Source organism: Haliotis asinina, chromosome 11 (assembly GCF_037392515.1).
Source record: "Haliotis asinina isolate JCU_RB_2024 chromosome 11, JCU_Hal_asi_v2, whole genome shotgun sequence".
NCBI lineage: Eukaryota > Metazoa > Mollusca > Gastropoda > Lepetellida > Haliotidae > Haliotis > Haliotis asinina.
In genome coordinates this window covers 46718696-46733746 of record NC_090290.1, presented here as the reverse complement: position 1 = coordinate 46733746, position 15051 = coordinate 46718696, and the positions used below count along the sequence as shown (strand labels likewise).

Here is a 15051-nt window from a genome sequence, read left to right as displayed (position 1 = left end):
ACGGGATCCTGATTTGCAAAGAAATTGAGGGAATCAGTGTCACTCAAGGGTCTGGTCATATCATTGATATCAACACAAGTTGATAAAGTTACAAATATCCAAGGCTTACAGAGGATAGTTTGACTTTTATCAGTGAGTGTTGATATATTTAACATCAGAGGGCACAACAGTGAGATTATATTTATCATCAGAAATAATCCTTCATTTGGTATCAATGAAAAATGTACATCTCTGCTATTAGACTTGCAGTGCAGCCATATCACAGCATTGTGACATCATCAGGTTTTTGATGCTATAGCATTGTGAGTCATGAAAGTGATGTCAGGGCATTGTACAAAATCTACTATCAAAACAATATCTCTGATATTTGATGTCAAACAAGCAATATCTCCTGTGGAACCCATTTTTGGATGATACTACGTTACATATGACACAGCTACAAAGAAACCTACCCTGGATGAACTATGTGACGATATTGCAGATCTGGGAGAACCATCTGGTATTTGTACCTGGGGGGTCAACTTCTGGACAGTCATGTTATTGACCTCTCCTGCATTGTTTCGGAGACGGAAAGACAACAGAGCCTGGGTCAAGGCATTTGACACCTGGAGGGCTACAGCCGCCTCGTCCTCTGTGGAGATCATCGAGGTGGACTGGAACAAGAAGCACAAAGAGACATGAATACTCTGTGAGACATCACATGACGAAGGAGAGATCATCCTCCATCGTGCAGGGGTTATGTGTGAATTCAAATATGCTAAATGTAATGGACCCATTTCTGTCATAGCTTTATTCTGGAGTCATTGAGTGAGTGAATGTAGTTTTATGCTGCTTTAAGCAATATTCCATCAACATCATGGCAGGAGACACAACAAATGGGTTTCTCACATTGTACCCATATGGGGAACCAAACCCAGGTCTTCAGCATTAGAAGCGGATACTTTAATCACTAGGCTACCCCACCGTCCCTTTTATTTTGAAAACATTGTGATCACTTGTGCACTTTGCATAGAACATCAACAACTTGTGAGGTAGTAATTATCAACCAAGTGAAACAGCAATAACACTTATCACTAAAAGTGCTTTATGGTTCAACTTCTTTATTATACCTGAGACAGGCAGCTGGGAGGGCTTTGTCATGGGTCAGGATAAGTATAAAATATCAATTCTATTCAGAAAACTACATATTTTTCCTTATCCTGACTCATGCTTAATTGCTTACAGACTCCGATGGAAATGGCGGCAGGTCAGGCCACACTGGCTTCTGCTGACTGTCAAAATTACATCCAATATTTCTGGCCCTAACAGGAACTTGTAATGGCAATAATTCGGTCCTGTCCTTCCAATATTCATCTGTAACTTTCTTGGGGAATCACATCCAGTCGAACTTGTCTTCTGGAGAAGGCTTCGTTGACTGGAACGAGATGTTATCTAGATTAACTAGCATGCTTCTAGTATCTAATGCAACTGAATGTCAAGATATTATAATCAAGACTAGAACCCTTCTTCATGTACAAGCATCTTCATTACGAGTACAGAGTCCTAATCACTCATGCTTGTCTGTTCAAGATGGACTCTCAACCATTATACTCTGCAGAGCATCTTGGTCTCCACAAGTCATGTGATAAATGGGTGAGTAAACTCAGCGCCTTTGAGGAACCGTTAGTTGCTGTGCATCGACAAGAGACCAGTGACGTCCTCCGTGGCTATCTCTCATAGATAATGATTGGCAAACACTGTGTTTGATTCCCAAGAGCAGCCCTCCATTATAGTTGATAGTGAGCAATTTTCATGCAGAGCTAATGTAGAGGCCAAGGCTCTGACATCATTTAGGTTGGAGGCTCTGCAGAGGCTCTAGACCTGCTGTTTCATCGGCCCTCAGTATAACAGCTCTGATCCACACTGAGATAGTTTTGCAGGATACTTCAGAAGGTGTCTTAGTAGATATGGGGATAAATAGGCACTTGAAACATGAAGTCAGAATGCAGATGGATTGCTGTGCACCTGTTTGGTGTGCGGATGGACAAGATGATTCTTCTAAACTGGTAGTTGTACTGAAGGGGATAACGCATACGCATTCCGTCCTTCCCACGGTATGCTGAGAACGTCTGTTGCCCTTACTACCAGATCTGGTACCTGTCGATACCTGTTGTACTTTGAAATTCATGGTGTGTAGATCTATCTGAAGGTCTAACTAATTAGACAAAACGCCTCTCACTGAAGCATCCTTTCTGTCAGGGATGGGAGTAGCAGGTGTGATAATGCGTCGGCCACGGTGTTGCATGGACCTGGGATGTAACATGCCTTTATGTGCAGATTCAGATCGTCAAATATGATGAATAGTAGAAAGGTCGATTGTAGCAGTAGCAGGCTGAGAGATCTTGTTGATCCCTGCTTGTTTATGTAGAATACTACTGTGGAGTTGTCTGTGTGAACCATCAGTAGTTTGTTCCTCAGTGCTGTCGACCAGAGACAAATAACCTTGATTACTGTTTACATCTCCAGCTGGTTGATATGTTGAGATTCCTGCTGAAACCTTGTTGTTCAGGTAAGGTCCCCAGTCTTGTAGTAATACATTTACATAGAGATGACTGATGTAGACAGGCTATAACAAATACGTTCCTACACAGACATTCGACTGGAGGGTCCACCATAGCGGGTATGGTCTCAAGATGTCCTGCATCATAAACCGATCAGGATGTGAAACTGTGACTTAAGAGCCGCTGTCATAGACGTAGTTGTAGGCATCTTCGTCTGGTCATATTCTGGGGTGACATGAGCAGACAGTGTAGACACTGTCACTGTAGTAGTGGTAACGGAGAGAGTGGAACTTCTAACATCGGCTTGAACCCACCAATCTTCTGGGACAGCGATGTATTTCAATGTAGTGATGAATCAAATCCCGGGGAATTAAGATTCACAAGTCATCCAAACTGAGTTAGTAGCCTGATAGTAAAGTCCAACTGTAGACTGAGTTGACTTCTCTCATGATGAGATTGTATGCGTCATTCTTCGTCTTAGGATCGTCAGCACTGTACATTATGAGCGAGTTGACATTTGTAGGAAGTCTGTTTATAGCTGGCTGTCTGTCCAATCAGAAACTGTCATTCATTGCTGCAAACCTCCTGATAGCCAATGTTGAATCTGCTGGTAGAAGACATCTATGCCTCCTGAAGAATGAAATGACGCCGTAAACTGCTAATCTAGTTTGTAACAGACATCTTTCCAATGTTGAAAGTCTATAAGCGAATATTGATGACTTCCTGACACTAGACCAATAACACCACATTCTGCACAAGGCGTTGTCTCTCAGGGACCAATCAGATTGTAGACATGAAGTCACTAATGTAGCAGCCAAATGATCATCGTGAAATCTTGTTCAGACGGAGATACCCTTGCTAGCATTTGGGCTTGTTTGTAACCATGCTCTTTGGCGAACCTGTCTCCATTGAAGTTCTCTTCTGTGGTCTGGAACCAAGATATAGCCCCGGAGACACGCCTGCCTGGTCACTAGAATTATGAATTCCAGCAGTTAATGACAAACAGATCCCTGCAGCTAAATCAACCGATTAGACATGACTAATGAATGAAAGCCGACGTTGCCTGTCCCTCGCTCGTCTGTGAACACAAGGAACATATAAAGTAAAAACTGAATCATGATAAATTTCTGCAAAATTCCAGCAAACAGTGGAAGAACAGATGTGCTTACACGCCGGACAAACTAAGTGTGGGTCAACCGCTGACAGACGTAATCTGCACTGCAAGCACGATTTTATTAGGTGCTAAATAAACACAAAATTATAACCAATTTAACAAATTATGATGCATATATATAAGCCAAATACTGCATACGACATAAATTTAGTTAAAGGACCAAAATAATTCAAAACTTATTGCCGTATTCAGGACCCCAGGATGCCCCCAGCCCACCTCGTCGGGCGATCAGGAGAGAGTCACAAGCATGGAAGGTCATGTGACCATTTTAGCGGGAAGAGGGAGGCTTCCGGTGGGTGAGTGTATTTTACGTCCGCTTCTCTTAGAAGGGAACTTCAAAGGATCTCAGGTATTCCACTACCTTCGCCAGGGAAGAAGAGATAAGCAATTAAGCATGAGTCAGGATAAGGAAAAATTAAGACTTTGGTACACAATTATACATAAAAATTGAAGGCAGTTGTCAGGCTAATCATACACATTGAAAGCAATTTCAAGGTACCATTACATGTAACTGCCTTTAAAACTGATGTAATGATGCATGTTGTTGATGTTCTGTGATAACATTCTGCCTACTTCTGGTGTACAATGGTGTCACTATCACTATCCTTGATGTGCTGAGGTGTCATCATGCCTAATTCTAGTGTACCAATGTGTCACCATGCCTAAAATAATGTACTATCATGCCTACACCTGGAGTACCATTGTGACATCATGCCTATTCCTGGTGTACCGAGGTGTCACCATGCCTACTTCTGATGCACTAAAGTGTTATCACTCTAATATACTAAGATATCAACAACATGCCTACTCCTGACACACTGTGGTGTTATCATGCCAATTCCTGATACATTTAAGTGTCACTATGCCTACACTGATTAACCAAGATGCTATTGTTTCTTTCCATGATACAACAGGGTGTCATCATGTCTACTCATGATACACTATGGTGTTGTCACACCTACTCTCATACACTATAAGGTGTTATCATGCCTACTCTGATACACTAAGGTGTCATTAAGCCGATTCCTGATACATAATGGTGCTGTCATGCCTATTCCTGTTTGTTTGCATTTTTTGTTTAACACAGCACTCAGCAATATTCCAGGTATTGACTACTTGTAATGTATTGAGGTGTTGTCATCAAGATGTGCGCCACATACCAGAGTCTGTAGCATCTCGCCAATTTGGCCCCCAACTCCTGCAGAAGACTCGGTCATCTGGAACAACACGTGGCGAATGCAAACATAATGAGTGAGTTTTAAGTTTCACAAAATATTCCAGTGATATGGCGGTGGTTGATAATATCATGTCTGGACCGGACATCCAGTGATGAACAGCATGAGCATGGATTTGAGCGCTAGGGAACTGATGCAGAGACGCCAACCCAAAAGTGTTGCAAATACTAGTTTCAACGTTCAAAATTAGTAGTTTGACCATAAAATTAGTAGTCAACTTAATAAACAAAATCAGGATGGATTCTGAGAAAAAAAATGAACGATATTACGGTCAAGTGGTTAAATTATTTCCATCAGAACTAAATGTGCCAAATCACAAAAGTATTTAAATCAGCTTCACAATCGTTGAAAATAAATGTTTTTGTCTATATCCAAATTTTAATGCATTTTATTCAAATTTCGTAGGATTTCTAGTGGAATCATACTGGAGTAGTTTGAAGTTAAAATTCGTAACAACTACGATAAAATCATAGAGATTGGCATCTCTGCTGATGGCAAGTGCTTACCAAGTCAGCCAGCCTGACCAGCCAATCAAGTTAGTTAACTCTGGAGACAAACATAGTCACCTTTTGTGGCAAGCATGGGTTGCTGAAGGCCTAATCTACCCCCGATCTTTATGGGGCAGATCTGGTAACAGTTCACTAACCTCCTGTAATGCTTGGGTGACATCAGCAGCAGACTGCGGCAGCTCCATCATCATTTTCCTCTCGCTCATTGGGCTCTCTCTGCAGCAACAACATTACTTAAGGTCCTTCATATCATAAGATATTTCACGTCGACGCAAAAATCGGAAGCTAGAGACAATTGTAACCCATATCATCACAGCTAGCTTACTTGCTTGAGTAAAATACAGAGATTATTACACAAGCAAGAGTGTCAAATGGCTTGTACAAAATAAGGGTACAATGTTGTATTGCCTGTTACTCTACCATAGGCAGTACACACAAAGAGCTGCCAACCCCAAGTTTTGCAAAAGTAGTTTTAAATTCCACTTAAAGGGGCACTGATGCGAAGCGAATAATGCTTCTCGCCAACGGTCTAATTACGAAAGCAGACCGCAAATTGGTCAGTGCCCACTCCTTCGACCGTGACGGACAAAGGAACTGGGCTCCTGTCCATATTAGCAGAATTTCTTCACCTAAACAGTCAGGAGGCCGGATGCCCATCACATGCCATTTGTTTAAAAATATCCATGGTATTCCTTGTCTGATCGTAACCATATATCCCAGCAGTGTAGTTCTTTTCGGATGCTTGGATGGTATACTTACTGATCCAATTTGATCCTATTTCTGTGTTTTTAACCTCGATATTTAATCATGTTACATGAAAATATGATGTCTACAGGCACGTAGCAACGTAGCAAGCCATTTGTTTCAGTACGGAAGATTGCAAAGCTTTATATTTAGGTAGTTTTGAGTGTTGGTTGAGCTGTGATAGCAAATAGCATACGTAAATTTTGGTAGCTATGGTAGCTACAATGGTTTATTATTTATGATAATAAAACACACAGTTGATTTATTTGAATTCGTAAACAAAAAAACGATGACTTTGCCTTTGGTAGAGAAATCTGAAAATTGTCTTGCGTAAAAAAAACTTATTTCACCTATTTACCAAAGTACTTAGCAAATGCCTGTGTGTATTCCTTATGTAACGAAATTCCGTTGGTATCCTCAAAACAGTTTCGGTCCATAAGTGTTTTCAGGCTGCATGCGACACAGAGATTACATTTTCCTTGCTGTAACTCGCGTTTGATGGTGTAAACCTACACGTGTTATTTGTCATCATTCTCTTGATGGTCAATTCATGAATTTATAGCAGGCATAATTAGTAGCAACACCACTTCGGTTACTCAACAAAGGTTCCCATTTGGCATTTCTCCAGTCTGGAGTAAATACTCAACATTATAAATTAAGGTCTGTAATGGCAAATGTATTGTATGTTATGTAATATGTGCATGTAAGTGATGCAAGAGGGTTTATCAGCTGAGTTACAAAAACAAACATCGATCAAAGGATAAACCGATAACACACTGATTGATTAATTACTTTTATCTTCTAGCGGATGTGTCAAAAGGCAGTGTGTGTAGATGACTACACCCTGTCGTAAAGTGTGAGTGCAAAAACAACATCCTCCCTTCAAAGAATTAACCACCCTTGCGTTGATTGATTGATTGCTCAATATTGGCTAAGTAAATTACTTAGAATAGTGGACATCATACAATTAGTTTGCCAGGTGTGCTATCTTGGGAGACCAATGAGAGGTCTATCAGGTTTTCACCAAAGTGAAAGACGTGAAACGATGTGTTACTTTTTCGCAAATGAGACAGTTGTAAGACACGCGACACAGAGCAGGATTATTTACCAGCTGCAGATGAATGGAATACGATTTCTTTTATGTGGATATTGATGGATACATTCCTGAACAAGGTAGTAGCCTGACATTGTTGCTATAAAATTAGTCTGTTTTACATTCATTATTTGCATTTTGTTTTAATTTATTTGTTGTAGCATTCAGCAGAATCTGTATGACAGAAACCACACACTAGATCGCGTATGTGTGTGAAATAGGATCCACATTGGCAATCTATACAATATATAAATGTTGCTGTCATGTTAGAAATTTACTATGAGTATAAGCAAATCGTGTGTTCTTTTATTAATTTTCAGAATCATACAAATATGACAATAAACTTATTAGGGTTATGAGACAAAATATAGAGACGTACATTGGCTTCGTTATTTTTCCGTCTTAATAGTTTTTTTACCATTTCTACCACTGGCAGATGATTAACCTTCAAAGTGTTTCATTTGTTTTCATAATACATTTGTAATGAATTACAACTGACTTCACCTCAGTTGATCTGTCTATAATTAAACTATCAGTTGCGCTTACGGACTGCGCAGCAGAGGTCACGAACCAGTCACGAATTCTGGGATATCATCCGGGTACTCACGGGAGAAAAACAATAACAAAAGTTTACACCAGTCCACGGAAATTGCTCCGCATCAGTGCCCCTTTAAGAATGTGGTAGTTTCAAGGATCAAAATTAGTACTTTAACCATTAACCTGGTATAATCAGCTAAATACTTAAAATCATGAATGATTCTGAGAAAGATATTATGACATTAATCAAGAGGGAAGCTTTAGTTTCACATACCATTTTCACACAATCAAACAAGAATGAATGGTTACATGGCTAAGTCATTCTGATAGGATCCCCATTTTTCGCTGGTGAGCAATAAGTGGGTCAAATCTCAACGGTATTGAAATCAGCTTCAGATTTCTGATAGACAATTTCACTAAAATTACGCCTGTTACTTGCAATGATTCCAGTTCAAATGTATCATTAAATTCAATGAATGGAGTGAGTGAGTGATTTGAGTTTTATGCCACACTCAGTAATATTCCAGCTATATAGTGGTGGTCTGTAAATAATCAAGTCTGGACCAGGCAAAACAGTGAACAATGGCATCAGCATTGATCTGCGCAATTGGGGTGAGCCGATAACAAGCGTCAACAAAGTCAGTAAGCCTGACCACCCAATCCCATTAGTTCCCTCTTAAGACAAACCCAGTCACCTTTTATGGCAAGCATGGGTTGCTGAAGGCCTATTTACCCTAGATCTTCAAGGGGTCAATGAATGGAAGATAAGTGAAGTCCGAAAATGTATTTAATCAATGAAAATATATGTTTTTGTCTATATATCCAAATTCAGAACTATAATAAAATCGTAGAGGTTGGCATCTCTGAATATATAATTTTGCAGTTTCGTGTAAGTCGTACGACTTCACACTTGCTTGAGTTAATAATTTCTTTAGATCCATTTGTGCAGCAAAATGAGGTGTGAAGTGTTCCAACCCTAGATGTCATCATCAATAGTTCAATGATGTCACAGATGACAAAATACAAAAACAATGGTTGCTCTAGTGTGTGTGTGTGTGTGTGTGTGTGTGTGTGTGTGTGTGTGTGTGTGTGTGTGGTTTTTACTCGCCCGTTGAAGATACTGCAGTGGAATATTTTCACTTCAATATTACACTAGTGTAATACCGCTTGACGTATGACGTCAAAATGGTTCAAAGTTGTGACGTCACAATGCTATGAGTAATGTTGATGTCGCGATTTTACTAGACCTTGCTTGACTTGAAAGCTGAGTGTCCTCACACTATAGGCAATATCGCCACAGTTTCTGTCAATTTATGTTGGCGAGTAATATACAGAATACTAAACTCGCTTCCGTGAGATACCATTTTCATTAAACTCGTTAAAGATTTAGTATAAAATCATTAACTCGTTTAATAAAAATGGTATTACACGGAAGGTCGTTTAGTATCCTCTATATATGCACATATGATACTTGTCACTGATTATGTTTCACCGTATGGGGAATACAAAGTAACTGTTCATACACTGAATAATGTTCTGACCTTTGGTGCATTCTCTTCCTCCTCATGTGTTGAAGCCCAGGATCATTTTCAAGTTGATCATCTCGCTTTGATCTGCAAAAATGTGGTAGTGTTACAAATCTTGAGTGAGCATGGTTTTTCACCTCTTTCAGCAATATTCCAGCACTATCATGGCTGGGGACACCAGAAATGGACTTCACCCACTGTACCCATGTAGGGAATCAAACCCAGGACTTCAGCGTTAAGATGATTACCAATGACCCTGTTTGATTTTTTGCTACATGTAAATAATCTGGACAACACAATCCAGTAATTGATGTCAGTTTACAGCAATGGTGTGTGGAGATCAACCAAGACAGACAGTCAAAACTATGTTGTACCAATCGATGACCAACATTTACTACGGGAAAAGAAACATGGACATTGACATTTTATTACTATACTACTGTATTTCTGTCTGACAAGAACCAATATCCGTGAGGTTACAAGTCAAAGCAATGTATTACCAGTCCATCATTAATTTATGTATTTGCCTTGACATTCAAACACTGAACAAGACGATGTATAAGACCATGAATCCTGTGTGCAAAATAGTTTCCACATTTTCCAAATCAGGGTAACTAGACCTGAAAGTTACCAGCCCATAAAATACTTCACTAGCCCAAAATTTGAATATAGAAACCTAGCAAAAGATTACAAAAATTACACAATATAACAATAAGATATTGTCAGCATGATGGGTTTCATCATGAAGCTACTACTAGTTTCCTGAGATTCCTTTGCTGTGCAGGTTGTATTGACAATGATGTGCTGTCATTTTCAGCTCTCAAATTCTGAAAAAATCTACAGAAGCTCTTGTGAAATAAAGACGAAGCTGCCTCACCTGGGAAGGTCCACAACTGGTCTTCTGCCCCTGTCTTCTTGTTCTCTCTGATTGTGATCTGTTTTTGATTTGGCGTGATTGTAGTCATATGTTACATGGTCATCCCTATCACTGGATATTGGATTGTGTCTCTGTTCATCTGTCATTGGACAGTGCCTTCTCTCCTCTTCCTGTGAATACCGACCACGATCCCCTGGCCGTGGATAGTGCCCTCTTTCCTCTGTCTGTGGATAGCGCCCTCTTTCCTCTGTTTGTGGATAGTGTCCTCTTTCCTCTGTTTGTGGATAGCGCCCTCTTTCCTCTGTTTGTGGATAGTGCCTACTTCCTTCTGTTTGTGGATAATGTCTACACTCCTCTGTTCGTGGATAGTGGCCACGATTTCCTCCTCCTGCATAATGTTCATGTTCTTCTGTCCGAGGATAGTGTTCATATTTGTCTCTGTGAGCATAGTGACCTTGGTCATCACTTTCTTGATAGTTACTTTGGTCATCTGTCTCTACATAATGACCTTCACCTTGACCTTGGTCATTGGGCTCTAGATAATGATCCTGATCATCAGTTTCTTGATAATCACCTTGACCTTCACTATCTTGATACTGATAGTATGGATCACCTGACCATGCAGTTTTTGAATATCGGTCATGGTCATACTGTCTAGACTCTTCTCGGTAACCTAACTCATCTCCCTCCCTGTCAAGAAATAACAAAATCATGCTATAAAAAATCATCATCATCATCATCATCAGTAAAAAGTGAGTGACTGAGTTTAGTTTTACGCCTCACTTAGCAATATTCCAGCTATATGGTGGCAGTTTGTAAATAATCGAGTCTCGACAAGACAATCCAGTGATCATGAGCATCAATCTATGCAACTGGGAACCGATGACATGTGTCAACCTAGTCTGTGAGCCTGACCACCCTATCCCGTTAGTCGCCTCTTACGACAATCATAGTCGCCTTTTATGGCAAGCATGGGTTGCTGAAGACCTATTCTACCCCGAGACCTTCACGAGTCCAGTAAAAAAGTAAAAGAATAGCCAGGACAGGGCTGTAAGAAATTCAACATGCCCAGATAAGTTTTTTGTGAGAACACAAACTGAAATAACCCATGTATCGCACAATTCACAAACAGATCAGCCTCAGCCTCAGCCTCAGCCTCATAATAGTAAAGAAATATTGAAACACCCTTCCTCAAAATACTAAGTTTATTTTGACATCCAGAAATGCAAATGAAGTTGAACGAAGTACCATCCATGAGCTTTGCCTGAAGCTCCTCCAGGGAATGTCCTCCTTTCTGTATCATCCACATCTCTTCCAAATCTCCTGGCAGTGACTATCAAAGTGAAAAGTGGACAGTTAATGCTTACAAACTGTTATAAATCAATCAGGAAATCTGTAACAGGTAAGCAATCCATAAATACAGACACACTAAACCAGGGTTGACAGCATGTTAAGTGAAGAGTTTTATTGTTTGTTTATGAGTTTATTTGTTTAATTGATATTCAGAAATATTCCAGCAATACTGTTAACCTGTGTGCCTTTCCAGTCCAGTGACTGACAGCATGAGCACCAATCTGAGCAAACTGGGACTCCATGAATAACAACAAATAAGTCTTCAAGTCTATCCTGTTTGGCTATTACCAGTGTATGAAATAAGGCCCGTCCAACTGCCTAAGACATGCTTGATGTCTGAAGGACAGTCTAAAGTTACAGTTCACCAGCCTGATGTACTAGTAAAAATATTAGATGTTCCATACATAGGAGTAAGTCTTGGTGTCTGGTCTGGTTAAATACATTTTGGGCTGACAACATTTTGAAGTTACCAGCCCTGATGTCTGGCAGGGTTTTAGGCTTATTTCATACACTGCTATTACACCACTTTACGTTATTGCTCCAGGCACTGAGATCAGCCCTGGAAGATTATGATCACACAGAGACACCTACCTGTGTCTTGTTGGCGATGACCACCATGTTTTGATGGACCTCCGTATCCAGTTCTGTGGATGACAAAATATAGTACATTGGATAAACATATCCACAGAACTTACATGGCAAGAAAACTTATGACACTGTGAAAACAAAGTGAATGATGACATTCAAAGTCAGAAGCAATTTAACCAAGTTGATAAAATGACTATCATTATATTAGCTAAGAATACTGGTTCTTTGTCACCATGATCATGCATGTCTGAATTAAATAGGTTCTGGATAATATGAACCAAGGGTTGAAAGCATGAGCATTAATAGTTGAAGGGTATGACACCCCATTTGTGTTTTTATTATCTTTAAGATTTGATAAGAGATAATGAAGGGTTAAATGTTCATTCTACTGTGCTAAACATGTATGTTACTGGGGTATGAAATTCAAAAAAATTCCAGCCAGGCCACAGAGCAGGTAAGATGTAAAACTTGCATGCCCTGATCAAAACTTACCTGCTTACCAAATAATTTTGGTTTGACAAGCGACATAGTTTACTATTAATTGAAATTCATCATATATTTTCACAAGTGAATTGTCTTGAATTATCTTACAATATGATGAATACCTTCATACACATGTCACAATTCTAACCCGACCATCAAGCAGGTGAATTTGAGAATTTGTGACTCCATGGCGAAAATAACCCATCCCAGGCAGTTGGGCAGGCAGGTATTTCAAACACTGATATTATAAGGCTGTAACACAGGGTGAAAACCACAGTGGACGACTTGTTACATAATATTATCACAGGGCAAACACAAAATCAGTTTTATTTGTCTGTGGACAACCATAAAACTTGACAGTAAGCTATGAATCAATGACTTGACCACAGTAATTGCCTCTAACAAACTGCAACAATGATGGGGGAGCATCTCTATCAATGCATCCCTATCAGATGCAAGCAGCCATAACACCCAAGTGTCACCCCTGCCAAATCTTACAGATTCTCCAAAAGCACATTGACAAAGTCTACATTAGAGTAAACTGACAATATGCAGAAAAATATTTTAACAAAGCTGATATAATCATACACCATATACATGAAACAGCTGTAGTCACCTTGATGAACTGTAGCCTTGACCTTGATCTGAACAATCTTCAGAAAAGTATGGAATGTCAGGGGCATATTGTGAAGGTTCTGTAGATCAAGAAAAATGTTTTGTTAAGAGCCTTTTCTCTAAGCTAACATACAAAATTCCAGGGTTAACAAATACCAAGAGTACCTCACATCTATGAATCTGTGCCATTAGCCACTGAGATGTTAACGAATCAATAGAATAAGAGAGATCAACGACATGCCCTTCTATGCAAATTACCACAATTACCTTTGTTTTTCCCAGTGTTAACATTACAATCAAATGGCCTTACAAAAATCTGCTATATTTTTCATAAGACCAAACTGAACCTTGCAAGATTCCAGGATATTCTTACCATCTTTTTCATCCTCGAAGTCATACTGTTCCAGGTCAACCTTCATGATGACCTGACCCCTACCGTCCTCCACCTCCAGGTCTCGGGCCAGCTCCTCTGCAAATGCTGACTGCTGAGACCTCTTCCCAGAGAACTTTTTGAAGTGCTCGTAAGTTCTAGGGTGTTTCTCTTTCTGCAGATGATCAGACAATCTGACATTACAACCTCAAACAACCACATGATATTCCAGACTCACAAAATAGGCTACTGTCAAGGCAAGCAACAATCTGATTTCTCCACTGTGTTACTTCACTAGTGTGACAATAAATTTTAATTTACACTCACGTAGAATCTCATGCCCTGCATCACGTCCTGTATTGTGCATCACCTGAAGTCCTATTCCTCCAGCACCTTGCCCTATATCACCTCCCACGCATTTTCCTGCCCTGGAACAGCTTCCCAGCATCACCCTACCCTGAAAAAGCTCCCCAGCATCACCCTACCCTGCATTATCCTACCCTGCAGTCCCATCCCTGACATCACCCTGCCCTGCATCACCTGAAGTCCTATTCCTCCAGCACCTTGCCCTATATCACCTCCCATGCATTTTCCTGCCCTGGAACAGCTTCCCAGCATCACCCTACCCTGAAAAAGCTCCCCAGCATCACCCTACCCTGCATTATCCTACCCTGCAGTCCCATCCCTGACATCACCCTGCCCTGCATCACCTGAAGTCCTATTCCTCCAGCACCTTGCCCTATATCACCTCCCATGCATTTTCCTGCCCTGGAACAGCTTCCCAGCATCACCCTACCCTGAAAAAGCTCCCCAGCATCACCCTACCCTGCATTATCCTACCCTGCAGTCCCATCCCTGACATCACCCTGCCCTGCATCACCTGAAGTCCTATTCCTCCAGCACCTTGCCCTATATCACCTCCCATGCATTTTCCTGCCCTGGAACAGCTTCCCAGCATCACCCTACCCTGAAAAAGCTCCCCAGCATCACCCTACCCTGCATTATCCTACCCTGCAGTCCCATCCCTGACATCACCCTGCCCTGCATCACCTGTGCATTACCTACCATGTAATTAAGCTTGTGCTTGGTGCCGATGATATGCGAGACCACCATGTTTTCGTCAACCTTAGACTCACACAGGTTGCACACACACATGGTGACAGCCTTGGGGTCCAGCTTCTGGAACTCTGTCAGGTATTCCAGCCCTGCAAGAACACTCATCATCATCATCCTCAGTAAACACAACATCACCATCATTATCATCGACAACAACAACAAGAGGCATCAGAAGCAGACATATCCCCCTGGCCCCCAAATATTTGAAATGACAATTCATCTGACAGTTACTTAATGTTTTTTTAGACTAAGTTTGAATCACTTTCATGGAAATCATGAAAAATATAAATG

At 40.5% G+C, this 15051-nt stretch overlaps 1 protein-coding gene across 1 annotated transcript in view; it reads right to left on the bottom strand.

The window, feature by feature from the left end:
- The window catches only part of LOC137256083 (uncharacterized), a 40532-nt gene that overhangs the window by 3609 nt on the left and 21872 nt on the right, over positions 1-15051 (bottom strand). The window contains exons 11-20 of the mRNA XM_067793781.1: positions 14710-14849; positions 13648-13819; positions 13276-13354; positions 12180-12232; positions 11484-11568; positions 10236-10925; positions 9374-9445; positions 5596-5674; positions 4875-4931; positions 453-653 (exon numbers count right to left, since the gene is read on the bottom strand). Coding sequence (XP_067649882.1) covers positions 453-653; positions 4875-4931; positions 5596-5674; positions 9374-9445; positions 10236-10925; positions 11484-11568; positions 12180-12232; positions 13276-13354; positions 13648-13819; positions 14710-14849 — 1628 coding nt within the window. The remainder of the gene's footprint in view (positions 1-452; positions 654-4874; positions 4932-5595; positions 5675-9373; positions 9446-10235; positions 10926-11483; positions 11569-12179; positions 12233-13275; positions 13355-13647; positions 13820-14709; positions 14850-15051) is intronic.